Raw genomic sequence first — 13,190 nt, 5'->3', positions numbered from 1 at the left:
CCCTGCTCCACGGGGAGTCCGCGGGCCGTGGCCGGGCGTTGGTGGCCCGGAGCCCTACGAGGGCCGCGGCACGTCCTGGCCCTCCGGAGCTCCCTCTCCCCGCTGCCAGCAGAGCCGGTCCCAGCAGCCCTGGGGCAGAGTTACCCAACCCGTCTGCCCGCTCCCGCCGCTTTCCCAACCAGTCCGGAGCAGCTCCGGCTCTTTTTGCCTTCACCCTCTCAAGAGCCCTTTCTACGAGGCCATTTACATCATTTTGGTGGTTTTGCTCAAGGAATTGTAATTCCGTTTCAAAGGAAAGAGGGAGAGAAGCAACCGATGCCAGAGGTGAGACAGCCCTGCTGCCAGACACCTTTTCCTTGAGGATCCAGTCCTGCTGGACCCACCGTGAACCTGGCAGGCGTGCCGGTTAAATCCCCAGATCGTGACCTGATTCATTTTAGGATTTGGACTCAATGATCCTTGTGGATCTCTTCCAAATCAGGATGTTCCATTAATCTCTGTCACTGCCCCTACATTTCAATTCACCCTCTGATCCAGCTTTTTTTTTTTTTTACCCTAAAAAGCCAAATTCTCCGTGGGCAAATTGAAATTAAAGCAGCGTTTGAGCCTAAAAATAGCTGGACACATCTGTCCGCCTTCCCCATCTGCCGCCGGCCTGGCTGGGTGAAGGAAGCGACTGTCTGCGCAAAATGAGGGACCTGTCTCATCATTCTGCCCTGTAAAATCAGTTTATTCAGGGAAAATATTCCCCAAGATTCCGCTGATTTGCCAGATAACCCCCTAGTCAAGAAAAGACAGGAGGAGTTGGACTCTGCCCAACCAGTTCCTATAAATACAGTAATTTTTTTAATTTGAGGTTTTTCAGTTGCTTTTGGAATTCCTTTCACGGAATAAAGCTCCCAATGGAAATCTTTTCAAGGCATCCCAGCTGCTTCCCAGCTCCACATAGGCTTGTAATAATCTATCGGCATTTAATGGCACGTTCCTTAGGAAGAGGAAGCGGCTGATTGTAGGGATTGGAGCTACAGGCAGCTCTAATTTCTCTAATGTGATTCCTTAAGGACGAGTGGTGCAGTAATAACAGCGTCGGAGCGGGAGGAAGAGCCGTGCCCCGTGGCCAGAGCAGGGACGGAGCCCCCGGACCCCAAAAGCCCCCGTGGAGCGCTGCTGAGGACCCCCAGGAGACCCCTGGGAACCCGGTGAGGGTCATAACCCGCTTTTATACTGGGGAAACTGAGGCACGGGCGGGTACAGAGGAATTGGGGACCATCCAAGCACGGAGCAGCTGGGATGACCCTGGAGCTGGAGCTGCTCCAGGAGAGGCGCGAACTCATCTGGGATCACCTGCCCCGTGATTCATCGCTCCAGCGCTGCTCCACATAGTTTCCAAGGAGGTTTCATTGGACACGGGCACACACATCCCCACGAACCCATCGGCATCAGCGTGACACCGGTGACCAGTTATTGACTCTGCCCTGTCACCCAAAGCACCGGAAAACCTGGAGCTTGGCTGGACCCAGCCCTCGCACAGGGCCGGGAATAGAAAACCGGTCGGAGAACTTTTTCTCCAGCAGCCGCAGAGCGAGCGCGTGACCTTGGGCTGAGCTGGGCTGAGCCTTTCCTCGGCTCTGCCGAGAGGGAGGGGGCTCGCCCATCCCAAACTGCTCCGTGAAGGGACAGGGAGGAGAGGATTGTGCCCTTCCTGCCTTGGGGGTGGTGGGAACCCATCCTACTTCTGCTCCTCTGCAGATCTCATAGTGCTGGAGCGATTTCCAGCCCGTCCTAAAGCCCAGCTGCACCCCCAGGTCACGGACCCCTCTCCCCAGAACAGGCAGAGGGATTCCCCGGGGGTCGGCCTGGGTGTCCCTGGGCTGGGCTGCCCCACAGCCCGGCTTCCCACCCCTCTGGCCAGGCTGATCCCCACGGAACGGACGGAAAAAGGGAGATTAAATTAGATTAGCTGGAGCCGCCTAATTTTAGCGTCCTCACGTGTCGCTGACACACTGCTCCAGCTCTTCCCTCTCTCCCCCAGCCCTGCGTGAGCCTCAAAGCCACCGAGGCCACCAGTCAGCACAGGAGGGATCCAAAGGGGGGTGGCTGGGTGGTGGCACCCAGAGGTGGGTGGGCACGGGGATCACTAGGCCTGTGCTGGGAGGTGGCTGGGGCTGGTGGCCACCTTCCACTGGGACATGGCCATCCCTGGATGGTGGTGGCCATCCCGCAGTGGTGCTGGGCCCCTCCACAGTGACGGTCACTCCCTATCAGTGCCACCCATCCACCTCCAGTGATGGCCACCATTCCTCGCTCGTGGCCACTGTCCCCTTGTGGTGGCCACTCTCCACTGGTGGTGGTGACCCTCAACCCTGGGATCATCTCCGTCCCAAGCAGCCCCCTCTGCCCAGGGGCATTTTGTAGTGGGACGTTTCTCACTGACACATCCCATTCTCTCCCTGCACTCCCAGCCCTGCATGTCCTGCTGCTGTGTCCTGAATCACCACACCGTGAAGATGACATTGGCCTGACCAGACCTCCCTCAGGGCAGATCCAGCTCATCCAGCTGTACAGGAGCCCACCAGCTCCATCAGACATCTCCTGATCCATCGGATGCGTCACAGGATCGGCCCCGTGACACCACCCGGAGAGGAGATGTCTGACCCCTTCCATTCCCAGCAGCCACACTGTCCCCACCACCCCAGGAAGGTCCCCACCACCCCAGGAAGGTCCCCACCACCCCAGGAAGGTCCCCACCATCCCAGGAAGGTCCCCACTACCCCAGGAAGGTCCCAAACACCCCAGGAAGGTCCCCAACATCCCAGGAAGGTCCCAAAGGTCCCAGTCCAGTACCCAAAGCCTGGATGCCGGAGCTGGCAGGAGGAAGGTGTCCCCAAAAGCCAGCATGGCCAAACGCAGGGAGAGCTGAGGATCATCCTCCATCCCAGAGGGGCTGTGCCAGGTGCCACAAAACCTGGCACAGCTCCAAGGTCAAAAGTCCCGGTCAGGACACAGGACCCTGAGTCACTCTGCCCTGGCACCTCCCGCGTGCGGCACTTTCCCAACCCCAGCGGAAAGGGGAGGTTTCTCCTGCACCCCTGGGGCGCTTTCCGTGGGCACCACCACGTCCCATGGCGTGGGACGTGCCACGTCCCTGATGCCACCAAACCAGAGCAGGGACAGGAGTGGGACTGGGCAGGGAATGCTCAGTGCCAGAGGCTTTTCCCTCTGCTCATCCTCTCTCCCAGCACTGCGGGTGTGGGTGAGCTGGATCTTGGGGTCTGGTGAGAGGGGGACCCTGATGGTCCCGTGCCACAGCCACACCCAGCTTGCACCGACCTGAAATCCTTCCCAGCCGACGGCAGGAAATCACACAAAACTCAGATCTGAGGAAGGCACGGGTGCCCAGCTGTGACAGTCCCACCCTTCAGTCCTCCTGGCAGGGACCAGCACCCACACCAGGATGGCAAAGCCACGTGTGGATGGATCTGCCTGCCAGCCCATCCTCAGGGTCCGCTGGGACCCCACCTCCAGCCCCTCCAAAATCCCAGCTGAAATCCACAGCACTGCTGGTGGGCAGAGGATTGAAACCCTGCAGGTTCCCCAAGTCCAGAACGATCCCTAAATCCAGCCCAGAGCTCTCTCTGGGATACAGGAGCAGAGCTGGGCTCTCCTGGGATCCTCACACATCACAGGCAGCGTCTCCTCACTCCCTGACAAAATGATCACGGCTCAAAGACCCCAATTTTTTGTATTTTCATCAATTCACTCTGACAGGCAGAAAAATCACCGCAAAAATTACATCTCACCTTGCTCCAGCATCACCCTACCTGGTCAAGGCTGGAGATTTGAGAAACAACTCCCCTCCACCCTGCACCCATCCCGTGATCCCTTGACCCCCACAGCTGCTCCCCTTTGAGCTGCACCCATCACAGATCCTCAGCCAGGTACAAGGAGCACAAACTCCCTAATCCTAGGAGCACTATCCCAAATCCAGGGTGAAAATCCCCTTACCTGGGTGAAGCTCTCATTGTCCATCCCGTTCTCCGTGTGCGTGGACGTCATCCCTGGAGCATCCACGATGCTTTGCTGAGACAGAGACCGAGACCTCGCCGTGCCAAGCTGGGTCTGGGAGGGCTTTATCATCTCTGATCCCTGTGGAGGAAGGCCCTTCGTGCCAGCGCCGAGGTCATTGGCTGGGCACGGCGCGGATGAAGATGGGATTTGAGCAGCAGTGGTGTAATCCCGGAGCCTTGGGATGAGAGTGACGGGGCTGTCTGGGATGAGATGCTCTGTGCAGGGTCTGGGCTCCTCCTGCCCCGCACTGACAGCCCCACGGAGCCCCCCTGCGCTCCGGGCCCCTTGGCACGGCAAGGAGCAGCAGCCAGATCATGGATCAGCCCCGCATCCCCCTGTCCCTGGGGGGGTCACCTCGCCTGCCCCCAGCCCAAATTTCAGTGCAGAGAGTTTTACTGAGGAATCCTCTCTCCTTTCTCCCAGAGAGAGAGAGAAAACGGAATGGCACAAGCCCTGCTGGGGGGGATGGATGCGTTCAGAGGGGCTGGGAGCCCCGGGGCAGAACAAAGCCCCGAGCCTGCTGCAGACACATCATGCGTGTGCAAATGTGTGCTGCGTGTGAGGGCACACGTGGGACCGCGACACGTGGCCTCCCCCGAGGATCTGACCTGGCAAAGGGCTTAATTGGGATCTGCAGCATCTGCCATGGCAGCAGCGGCGGCTCCTGTGCTTAGGAGGAGCTTTGAGAGTCCTGGAGAATTCCAAAAACCCGGATGGGGGATAGAAGAGGGGGAAAAGAGCTGCCTGGCTCCTCCCTCAGCCCGTGGCTCCGTGGGTCCATCCCTACGTGACAGTGGGCACGCAGGGCCCGGTCCCTGCTGCTGGAGAGGAGCTGGCAGGCAAAGAGGGTTAAGGTTGATTCATTTATTAATTCTAACAGAGATTATCCAGCTCGGAGGGCCCAGCAGCACCAGCAGCCAGTCCTGGAGGGTCATCTGAGATGGGAAAGGCAGGAATTGCTGTCAGGGAGGAGGAGGATGGAGCTGCAGCCCCAGGTTTTCCCCTCACAGAGAGGGATGGGCTTGAGAGAAGGGGTAAAGCTCAGATTTGGGAGCAGCAGGCTCCAGGCTGGATTTGGGCATCACCTGGATGGACTAAAGGTTAAGACCAGACCTAAATCTTTGTCCAGGTGCTCAGCTCGGTCCCAGCCCTTGGTCAGGTTCTGTGTGAGCTGGTGGGGAAAGGCAGAGCTGAGCTCCAGCCCTGGTCCCACCCCTGTCCCCATCCTGATCCCTGTCCCTGTCTCATCCCTGCCCCAACCCCTGTCCCAATCCCAATCCCATCCTCATCCCTGCCCTGTCCCCATCCCCATCTCAAACCTGCTCCCATCCCTGCCACCATCTCTGTCTTGGTTCCTGTTCCCAATCCAACCCCATCCTGATTCCTGTCCCCATCCCATCCCCATCCCTGACACCACCCCTGTCCCCTCATCCCTGTCCCTGTCCTCATTCCTATCCCCATCCTCATTCTCATCTCCATCCCTGTCACCATCTCTGTCCTGATCCCTGTCCCTGTTTCACCCTTGTCCCATCCCCATCCCTTACACCGTCCTGGTTCCTGTCCCATCTCATCCCCAATCCCTTTCCTGTCCCCAGCCCAGCCCCTGTCCCTACCCATCCCCATCCCATCCCATTCCCAGGGTGACAGCCCAGGACTCATCCAGACCCTGGGAAAGCCAGACCCCCACCCGGAGCTGTCCCCACATCCACCTGCCTCCTGACGAGGGTTTGGCAGCGCCTCCATCCAATGGAAACTTCTTTTATCTCCAAAAATTCCTCTGCTCTCGGACGGGGAGAACTCCGGCTGCTGCAGGCTGGGATGGTTCCCCTGCCGCCCACAGCTCGCACAAAGGCTCCTTCAGCCGGACAGAGCCACCTTTGTTCGCCCCGCTCCGAGCGCGGCCGCGGGGCAGGACCGGCACCAGCCCCCGGCTCCGGATCCGCTTCCCGGGAATCTCCGGGAATGAGAAAATCAGCGATCCGCGAGCGCTGGGTGGTGGGAGATGAGCGCCGGGGGCATCGCTGCTTGTCTCGGATTTACTCCCTCCCACCAATCCCACTAGGATTTCGGTCATGATTTGGATTTATCCAAACCGGGATTGTTTAATATCCCCCCCTGGAATGATGGGTGGGGTTGAGGGGATCCAAGCGATGCCGACCCCCACAGCCCGCCTGTCCCTGCCCGAACCCTCCCCGTGCCGATAAATCCCTTTATTGTGTCTCCCTCCCCACGGACAATCCAGGCACGGCGGGGGTGAGACCTGTCCCTTCCCAGCCCGGGACCCCCGCCACCCTCGGCGGGTGGCCGGGACAATTCCCACCCCTGCTCTCCATCACAAAAGGGGGACACAAAACCCCTTCAAAAGGAGGGGTGGAGGAGCAAGAGCCGGGCATGCAGCGGGATGGCGATGCCCGCCGGGATGTCCCCGGGATGTCCCCGGGATGTCCCCCGGATGTCCCCGGGATGTCCCCGGGATGTCCCCGGGATGTCCCCCGGATGTCCCCGGGATGTCCCCGGGATGTCCCTCGGACCCCCGGACGTTGCACCCGGAACCCACCCAGCCGCAAATCCTCCAGCATCAACCCCAGAGCTGGATTTAGGTGCAAACGCAGCCTCTGGAATTCCCTCCCAAACATCCCTTCAGACTTCTGGGCGAGCTGGGGAAACTGAGGCAGGAGAGATCTCTCTGTCTCGCATCAGAGCACCGGGATATGGGCAAAGAGGAGGCACTTGGGAGCTTTGGTCCTGATGTCACCAGCAGCACCGACAGCAGGAGAGAGGATTTCATGATTTTAATGACAGGACAGAAGTTTTCCAGGAGTCTCCCTGTCCACATTTCCCTGCCCACCCACATTTCCCTGCCCTGGCAGCAGCGAGCCCATCCCTGGGTACCCAGAACCCGCTGGAAAAAGGATGAGGATCCTGGTGCCAACCCAGGCTCGACCCTTGGAGAGCTCAGGGAGCAGGTTATGAATTACACCAGAGATTTTAGGATTCGTGCCAGCGGAGGAGGTGTCTTGGGATGTGTCTGGCAGCACGGGGAGGAGGAGGATGGAGAGGTGGAAGTGGCCACATCGCCATAAAGGCCCTTTGGAATATTTTATTGCTGCTCTCCCCACCTGTGGCCAAGATCTGGGCACCACGAGGCTGGCACGAGGCTGGCAGCTCTGGCAGAGACCAGACGCTCCCAAAAGGTTTGGGACAGTGCCAGGAAAGATTGGGTTTAATCCCATGCCAACAGCTGCCCTGGCCCCAGATTAGCCCTGGCACCGTTCCCCTTCCCCGACCTTCCCAGGCCACCCCTCCACGGTAACTGGAAACCCCCGGCTCGTGTTTCCAGTCTGGATATCCAATGCCAGATCCTCGATGGATCATCGGCGTTGGGATGGGTGGGACACCTGCATTTAGGGAGCATCCTGGGCTGGAGGGTTGGGAGCTGCTTCCAGCTGTGTCCGTGCTCAGAGAGGAAAAATGAAAGGGAAAAGTGAGCCTGGAGGGTTGGAGAACAGCATTCCAAACGGGCATTCCCAAAGCAGCACCCCTGGGATTGTTGGGATGATGTTTCACTGGAGTTCAGCCTTTCCCAAGCTCCCATCCCTAACTGGGACCCCTCAGCACCCTGCCCACTCAGGACTGTCACCCTAAAAAACACAACCCCTGAAAAATCAGCTCCCTAATAACAGTGACCTCAAAAAACAGTGACCCTAAAAAAATGTGGGCCCTAATAACTATGACCCCTTAAAACCATGATCCCTAATAACCCCAAATGCTAATTATTGTAACCCCTAAATCTGTGACCCCTAATAACCCCAAACCCTATTAACCGTGACCCCTAATAACCCCAAATCCTAATAACCATGACTGTAAAATGAGCTCACTAATAACTGTGACCCCTGAACACCCTGACCCCCAATGAGCATGACACCTCAATAATTGTGCCTCCCAATCCTCCCCAATCCTCAATTCTTTTCCCACTGGCTCCACCCATTTCCCCTCAGGGCACAACCCTTGCAAACCCCATTTCCCCTCGATATTTAATCCCCCTCTGTTGAACTTGGAGCATTCCCCAGCTTTTCCCAGCACAGAGAAGGAATAAAACCAGTTTGACCTCCCCAGACCCTCCCAGCTCAGGTGAGCTCAGGTGAGCTGCTGGGCACGGACCCATTTTTGGGGTGACTTTACATCTCCCTGCCCTCAGATTCATTTGTCTGACACTGGAATTCTGCCCAGATCGGGGCAGGAATAATGGGATTATCCAGAGCCTGCTGTGGGATAGGGAAGCTCATTACAGAGAATTAAAGAGAAGAAAATTGGGTTTTTCTAAGTTCTTAGGAAAACCTCAATTAACTTCCAGGTGCCTCTCATTTTAGGGTCATTTTGGGGTTTCTTTAGGGTCTGCTCTGTACTCTCTCTCTCCTTATGGACACAGAAGGAACTTCCAGGACCCCGGAGCAGCTGGGGAATGTATTCAGCTCCTGCAGGTGCTTCCAGCTTTGGGGAAACTGAGGCAGCGCAGCCTCAACCCCGCACAGAGGACACGTCCATACCCCACACACACCTCAGAGCACCCTGGGAGCCCCAGATTTCCCAGGAAAACCGGGATGAACTCCCCTGCAGGACTTTTCCCCGGGAAAACTCCAGAGGGGAGGGGAAATCCATCCAGGTGGTGGGGGACTGGGATCCCCCCATGGCGGATAACCCCAAGTGGCCTGAACTTTTTTTGGAGGAAAAAGGGAGATTTCACCATTTATTTTCCAGCCTCCCCGAGTTCTGCAGCGTGTCGGGGACCAACAGTGCCATCTACCGAGCCTCGTGCCATTAAATCTTTTATTTCTGTTTTCCCCACGTTTTTAAGAATAAACGAGGCCTTTCAAGCCAGTTCTTTTCTCTCTGGAGAGGATCCAGGTGCCCATCGGTGCCAGACCCCCAAATTCCTCTCAGCGTGGTTTTGGGGGGCCTTTTTTGGGCTCAGGGCTGTTATTATATTATTAATATAATTATTAATATAATTATAATTATTTTTAACAGATTATATTGTTGGCTTTTCGCAAATATTAAAATGAATGTTATAAGAATGGAAAATTTTGTTGTATTAATATAGTTTTCTTTATTTCTGTTATTGATGAAACTTAGAAATAGTAATATAATACATATATGTTAGGCTGTGGAATAGTATTAAAATAAAAACTGGTTTTGTTTGTATAACCCAAAGACTGAGAAAAAAAAAAGATACAGAACTCCTGGATTTGTAAACTGTTTTATCCAGATGAAGACAGCAGTGAGCAGAACTCTGGGGGGGAGGAATTTATTGCATTTCTGGGATCAGGGAATGTAAATCTCAATGGTGCCAAGAGGATTGATCCATTGGGAAGGGGGCAAGAGAAAACTAAACAGAAGAACACCAAAGATCCACAGAAGAATGTCTGAATATGTCCGAGAATTTATGGATATGAATGAGAATTTATGGATATGTAGGAGGGTTCTGTTTTTAAGGGACAATCCTTTGTCAGTGAGGTGAATGCAGACACACCCAGCCAGATCTGTACACTTTATTTTTTTTCTCCTAATTATCTTTTTTATTAAACTTTTAAACTCTATAAAAATTATGTGTGTTTTTCACGGGGCTTGGTGGATACCAGGCTGGGACAGCTGAGGCACAGCAGGGGATCAGGATTTTGTGGGTTCAGGCTAGGACGGTGCGTGAGGAAACTGAGGCACAGCCCGAGCTCGTCAGGCCCAGGGGACTCCACCTGTGCCTCGTTTGGCCCCGGGTATTTAGGGCCCTTTTTCAGCAATTTCCCCTCTTTTGGAGAGTCAGCTCAGAGGGGGCAGCTTCTGTCCTTTGGTGGGATGGGGGAGCCCAGCAGAGCTGGGGGGTGGCTGCAGGTCCTGGAGCCCTCGGGGGTCTCAGAACCCTCAGGGATCCTGGAGCCCTCAGGGGTCTCAGAACCTTTGGGGGTCTCGGAGCCCTCAGGGATCCCACAGCCCTCGGAGATCCTGGAGCCCTCAGGGGTCTCAGAACCCTTGGGGGTCTTGGAGCCCTCAGGGATCCCACAGCCTTTGGAGGTCCTGGAGCCCTCAGGGGACCCAGAGCCCCCGGGGGTCTCGGAGCCCTCAGAGATCCTGAAGCCCTCAGAAGTCCCAGAGCCTTTGGAGGTCCCGGAGCCCTCACAGGTCCCGGAACCCTCAGAAGTCCCAGATCCCCCGGGGGTCCCGCAGCCCTCGGAGGTCCCAGATCCCCCGGGGGTCCTGCAGCCCACGCCACCCCCCGAGGTGCTGGAGGGGCTCCTGAGGCAGCGCTTCGGGCCCCTGCCCCGGCCGGCCGCCATCACCCGCCTGCGGTGCGGCCCCAGCGGGGCCTACGAGCCCACCGGGGACCCCAGCGAGGCCCTGGAGCGGCGGCAGGCGGCCAACGCCAAGGAGAGGGAGAGGGTGAGACACCCCAAAACCTGCTGAACCCCCCCAAAACCTGCTGAACCCCCAAATCACAGCCGGGGGGTCGGGTCACACCGTGGTGACACCAGGGCTGCTCTGCCTGGGGACACGGGCAGTGCCGCCACAAGGCTGGTCTGGGGGGCTCTGCATTTGAGGGGGTGGGTTTGATCCTGGGCTGGGGCAGATGAGTTTTAGGAGGGCCTGTTGGTCCAGTTTAATCCACTTTAAATCTGCTAAACCCAGTCAGATCTAGGAGGTGCCAGTTTCACTCCAGATGGGGCACAGTTAAACTCTGAGGTCCCAGTTCAGTTCTGAGAGAGTCGTGTTTAACCCTGGTGAGCCCAGTTGAATCCAGGAGACCCCAGTTTGATTCTGTGAGGGACCTAAATTAATTCTGGGGGGGCAGTTGAATGCTGGGGGGTCGGCTTTGATTATGGGGGGGTCTGGTTTAATCCTGGGGATGGTCCCAGTTTGATCTCAACAGATCCCAGTTTGATCCTGGGGGGTCCTGCTCTGACTCAGGCTCTTGGTCCGACCCGGGGGGTCTCTGATCGGGGTCTCTGATCGGGGTCTCTGATCGGGGTCTCTGATTGGGGTATTGGGGTCCCCTCGGGGTCTCTGTCCCACAGATCCGGAACCTCAACAGCGGATTCTCTCGGCTGCGGAGCCTGGTGCCGCTGGTGCCGCGGGACCGCCGGCCCAGCAAGGCCGACACGCTGCGGGCAGCGGCCCAGTACATCCGCCTGCTGCGGGGCGTGCTGCGGGACACGGGGGGACCCAGCGGGGTACCCCCAAACCCGGGACCCTGCCAGGTGGGTACCCCCAAACCCGGGACCCTGCCAGGGGGGTACCCCCAAACCCGGGATGCTGCCAGGTGGGTACCCCCAAACCCAGAACACTGCCAGGTGGGTACCCCCAAATCCGGGATGCTGCCAGGTGGGTACCCCCAAACCCGGGATGCTGGTACCCCCAAACTCACCCCCCACCGAAACACCCACACTGGCTGGGGGCAAAAATGGGGGATTTTGGGGGGGCTGATGGAGATTTTGTTGATATTTTTAATCTTGGAAGCAATAGTTCAATGTATTTTCAGTCATTAAATTATTGTGGGGCACCCCAAAACTGATCCCTGCGCTCCAAACCCCCTTATATATGGATTTTGGTGGGGCTGGTGGGGGGAGTGCCTGGTTGGGGATGGGTACATGGAGGGAGGGACAGATTTATTCCAATTCCTTCTGATTTTTTAATTTGGAATTCAGGTTAACAATAAATATAACAGCTGGGGGGGGAAACACCCCAAAACTGACCTCCAGCATACGGGGACCTCAAAAACTGACCCTCCATTTCCAAACTCCCCTATAACTCTGGGGTTTGGGGAGGCTCATGGGATTCTTCTTGATATTTTTCAGCTTGGAATTAATTTAATAATCAAAATTAAATTGAATTATTATTTGAGGAGGGACTTTAAAATTGACCCCCTATAAAGTGGGCTTTGGGGGATTTTCATTCTTATTTTTCAGGTTGGAATTAATTTAAAAACAAACAAAAATATTATTGAGGATAAGCCCCAAAACTGACCCAACAACCCCCCTATAATTTGGGGGCCTGGTGGGGATTTTCCTGCTTGAGGTTTTTGAGGTTGGAATTAATTTAATTATTCAATTAATTAATTATGGGGGGTACTATTGTGGGGGGTGTTATTACTGGGGGGCCACCCCCCAATCCTAATACATTTTTTAATTCCCCTTTTGCCAGGAACACGGCACTGAGCAGGACTTGGGGGACGCTGGAGGGGTGTCCCTGGGGGGGCCACCTGAGAGCAGGCCTGGCAGTGCCCCCCCGTGCCCGTGGGGACCCCCCAACCCCGGGGCACTGCTGAAGACTGAGGGGATGGTGAGTGGGGGGCACCTGGAGGGGGTCAGAACACCTTGGGGGGCACCATGGGAATTTGGGGAACACCTGGATGGGGGTGGATCAGCTCGGGGGAGGCACCTGGGGGGGGACAGAGCACCTTGAGGGACCCCCCGGTGGTTTGGGGGCTCCTGGGGGTGGGACAGAGCACCTTGAGGGACCCCCCGGTGGTTTGGGGGCTCCTGGGGGTGGGACAGAGCACCTTGAGGGACCCCCCGGTGGTTTGGGGGCTCCTGGGGGGGGGACAGAGCACCTTGAGGGACCCCCCGGTGGTTTGGGGGCTCCTGGGGGGGGACAGAGCAGCCCTGGGGGGGTCACCCAGGGGGTCCGGGTTTGGGGGTGCATCTGGGTAGTAGCAACATAAACAAGGGGGGCTCGAAATCACCTTTTCCCCCAAAATATTCCCAAGGTGAGAAAAACCTTTATTTTTCTCCTTTTTTTAAGGTCTTTCCTGACATCCCTAAAAATCCGGGGGGCCCCGCCGGGGTCTCCCCCGAAAGCCAAGTTCAAGGCTCCAGTTCCCATTTTGGGGTCACGCTCCTGCCCTGGAGCACTGCACCCCAAAACTGGGGGAGCAGGGGGTCTGTCACCCCTGAAACGCAGAGGTCGGAGGCGGGGGGGCAGAGCTGTAATTAATTGCTTTATTAATTGTAATTAGTAATTAGCTGCACCTCCCCCCAGGTACGTGCTTATTAACGATTGTTAATGCAAACCCAATTAATTGCACAATAAAAAGGGACTGTGGGAGCGCCAGCGCTGGGTTTGGGGGTCCCCCC

The 13,190-nt window shown here is 56.8% G+C and overlaps 1 protein-coding gene and 1 long non-coding RNA gene across 2 annotated transcripts; both read left to right on the top strand.

Annotated features, from left to right (window-relative positions):
* The first annotated feature begins 6 nt into the window (after window positions 1-6).
* Window positions 7-1,974, top strand: LOC107213886. Its single transcript, XR_001524819.1, has 2 exons — window positions 7-324; window positions 1,062-1,974. It is a non-coding gene; the product is annotated as an uncharacterized LOC107213886 (long non-coding RNA).
* A 7,932-nt stretch (window positions 1,975-9,906) lies between these two features.
* FIGLA (folliculogenesis specific bHLH transcription factor) lies at window positions 9,907-13,167 on the top strand. Its single transcript, XM_015648765.2, has 4 exons — window positions 9,907-10,500; window positions 11,133-11,315; window positions 12,259-12,396; window positions 12,859-13,167. The coding sequence occupies exons 1-4, from the start codon at window positions 9,919-9,921 to the stop codon at window positions 13,048-13,050; spliced, it is 1,095 nt and encodes a 364-aa protein (XP_015504251.1). The 5' UTR covers window positions 9,907-9,918; the 3' UTR covers window positions 13,051-13,167.
* Window positions 13,168-13,190: the final 23 nt, after the last annotated feature.

Source organism: Parus major, chromosome 22 (assembly GCF_001522545.3).
Source record: "Parus major isolate Abel chromosome 22, Parus_major1.1, whole genome shotgun sequence".
Taxonomy (NCBI): Eukaryota; Metazoa; Chordata; class Aves; order Passeriformes; family Paridae; genus Parus; species Parus major.
This window is presented reverse-complemented; position numbering and strand designations above follow the sequence as displayed.

What these genes read in the sequence shown, in the direction of transcription:
- FIGLA (XM_015648765.2), top strand. Translation starts at nt 9,919, where the DNA reads ATGGGGGAGCCCAGCAGAGCTGGGGGGTGGCTGCAGGTCCTGGAGCCC. An exon ending in ACGCCAAGGAGAGGGAGAGG is followed by an intron (nt 10,501 to 11,132) that starts GTGAGACACCCC and finishes TCTGTCCCACAG; the next exon opens with ATCCGGAACCTCAACAGCGG. An exon ending in TGCTGAAGACTGAGGGGATG is followed by an intron (nt 12,397 to 12,858) that starts GTGAGTGGGGGG and finishes CCTTTTTTTAAG; the next exon opens with GTCTTTCCTGACATCCCTAA.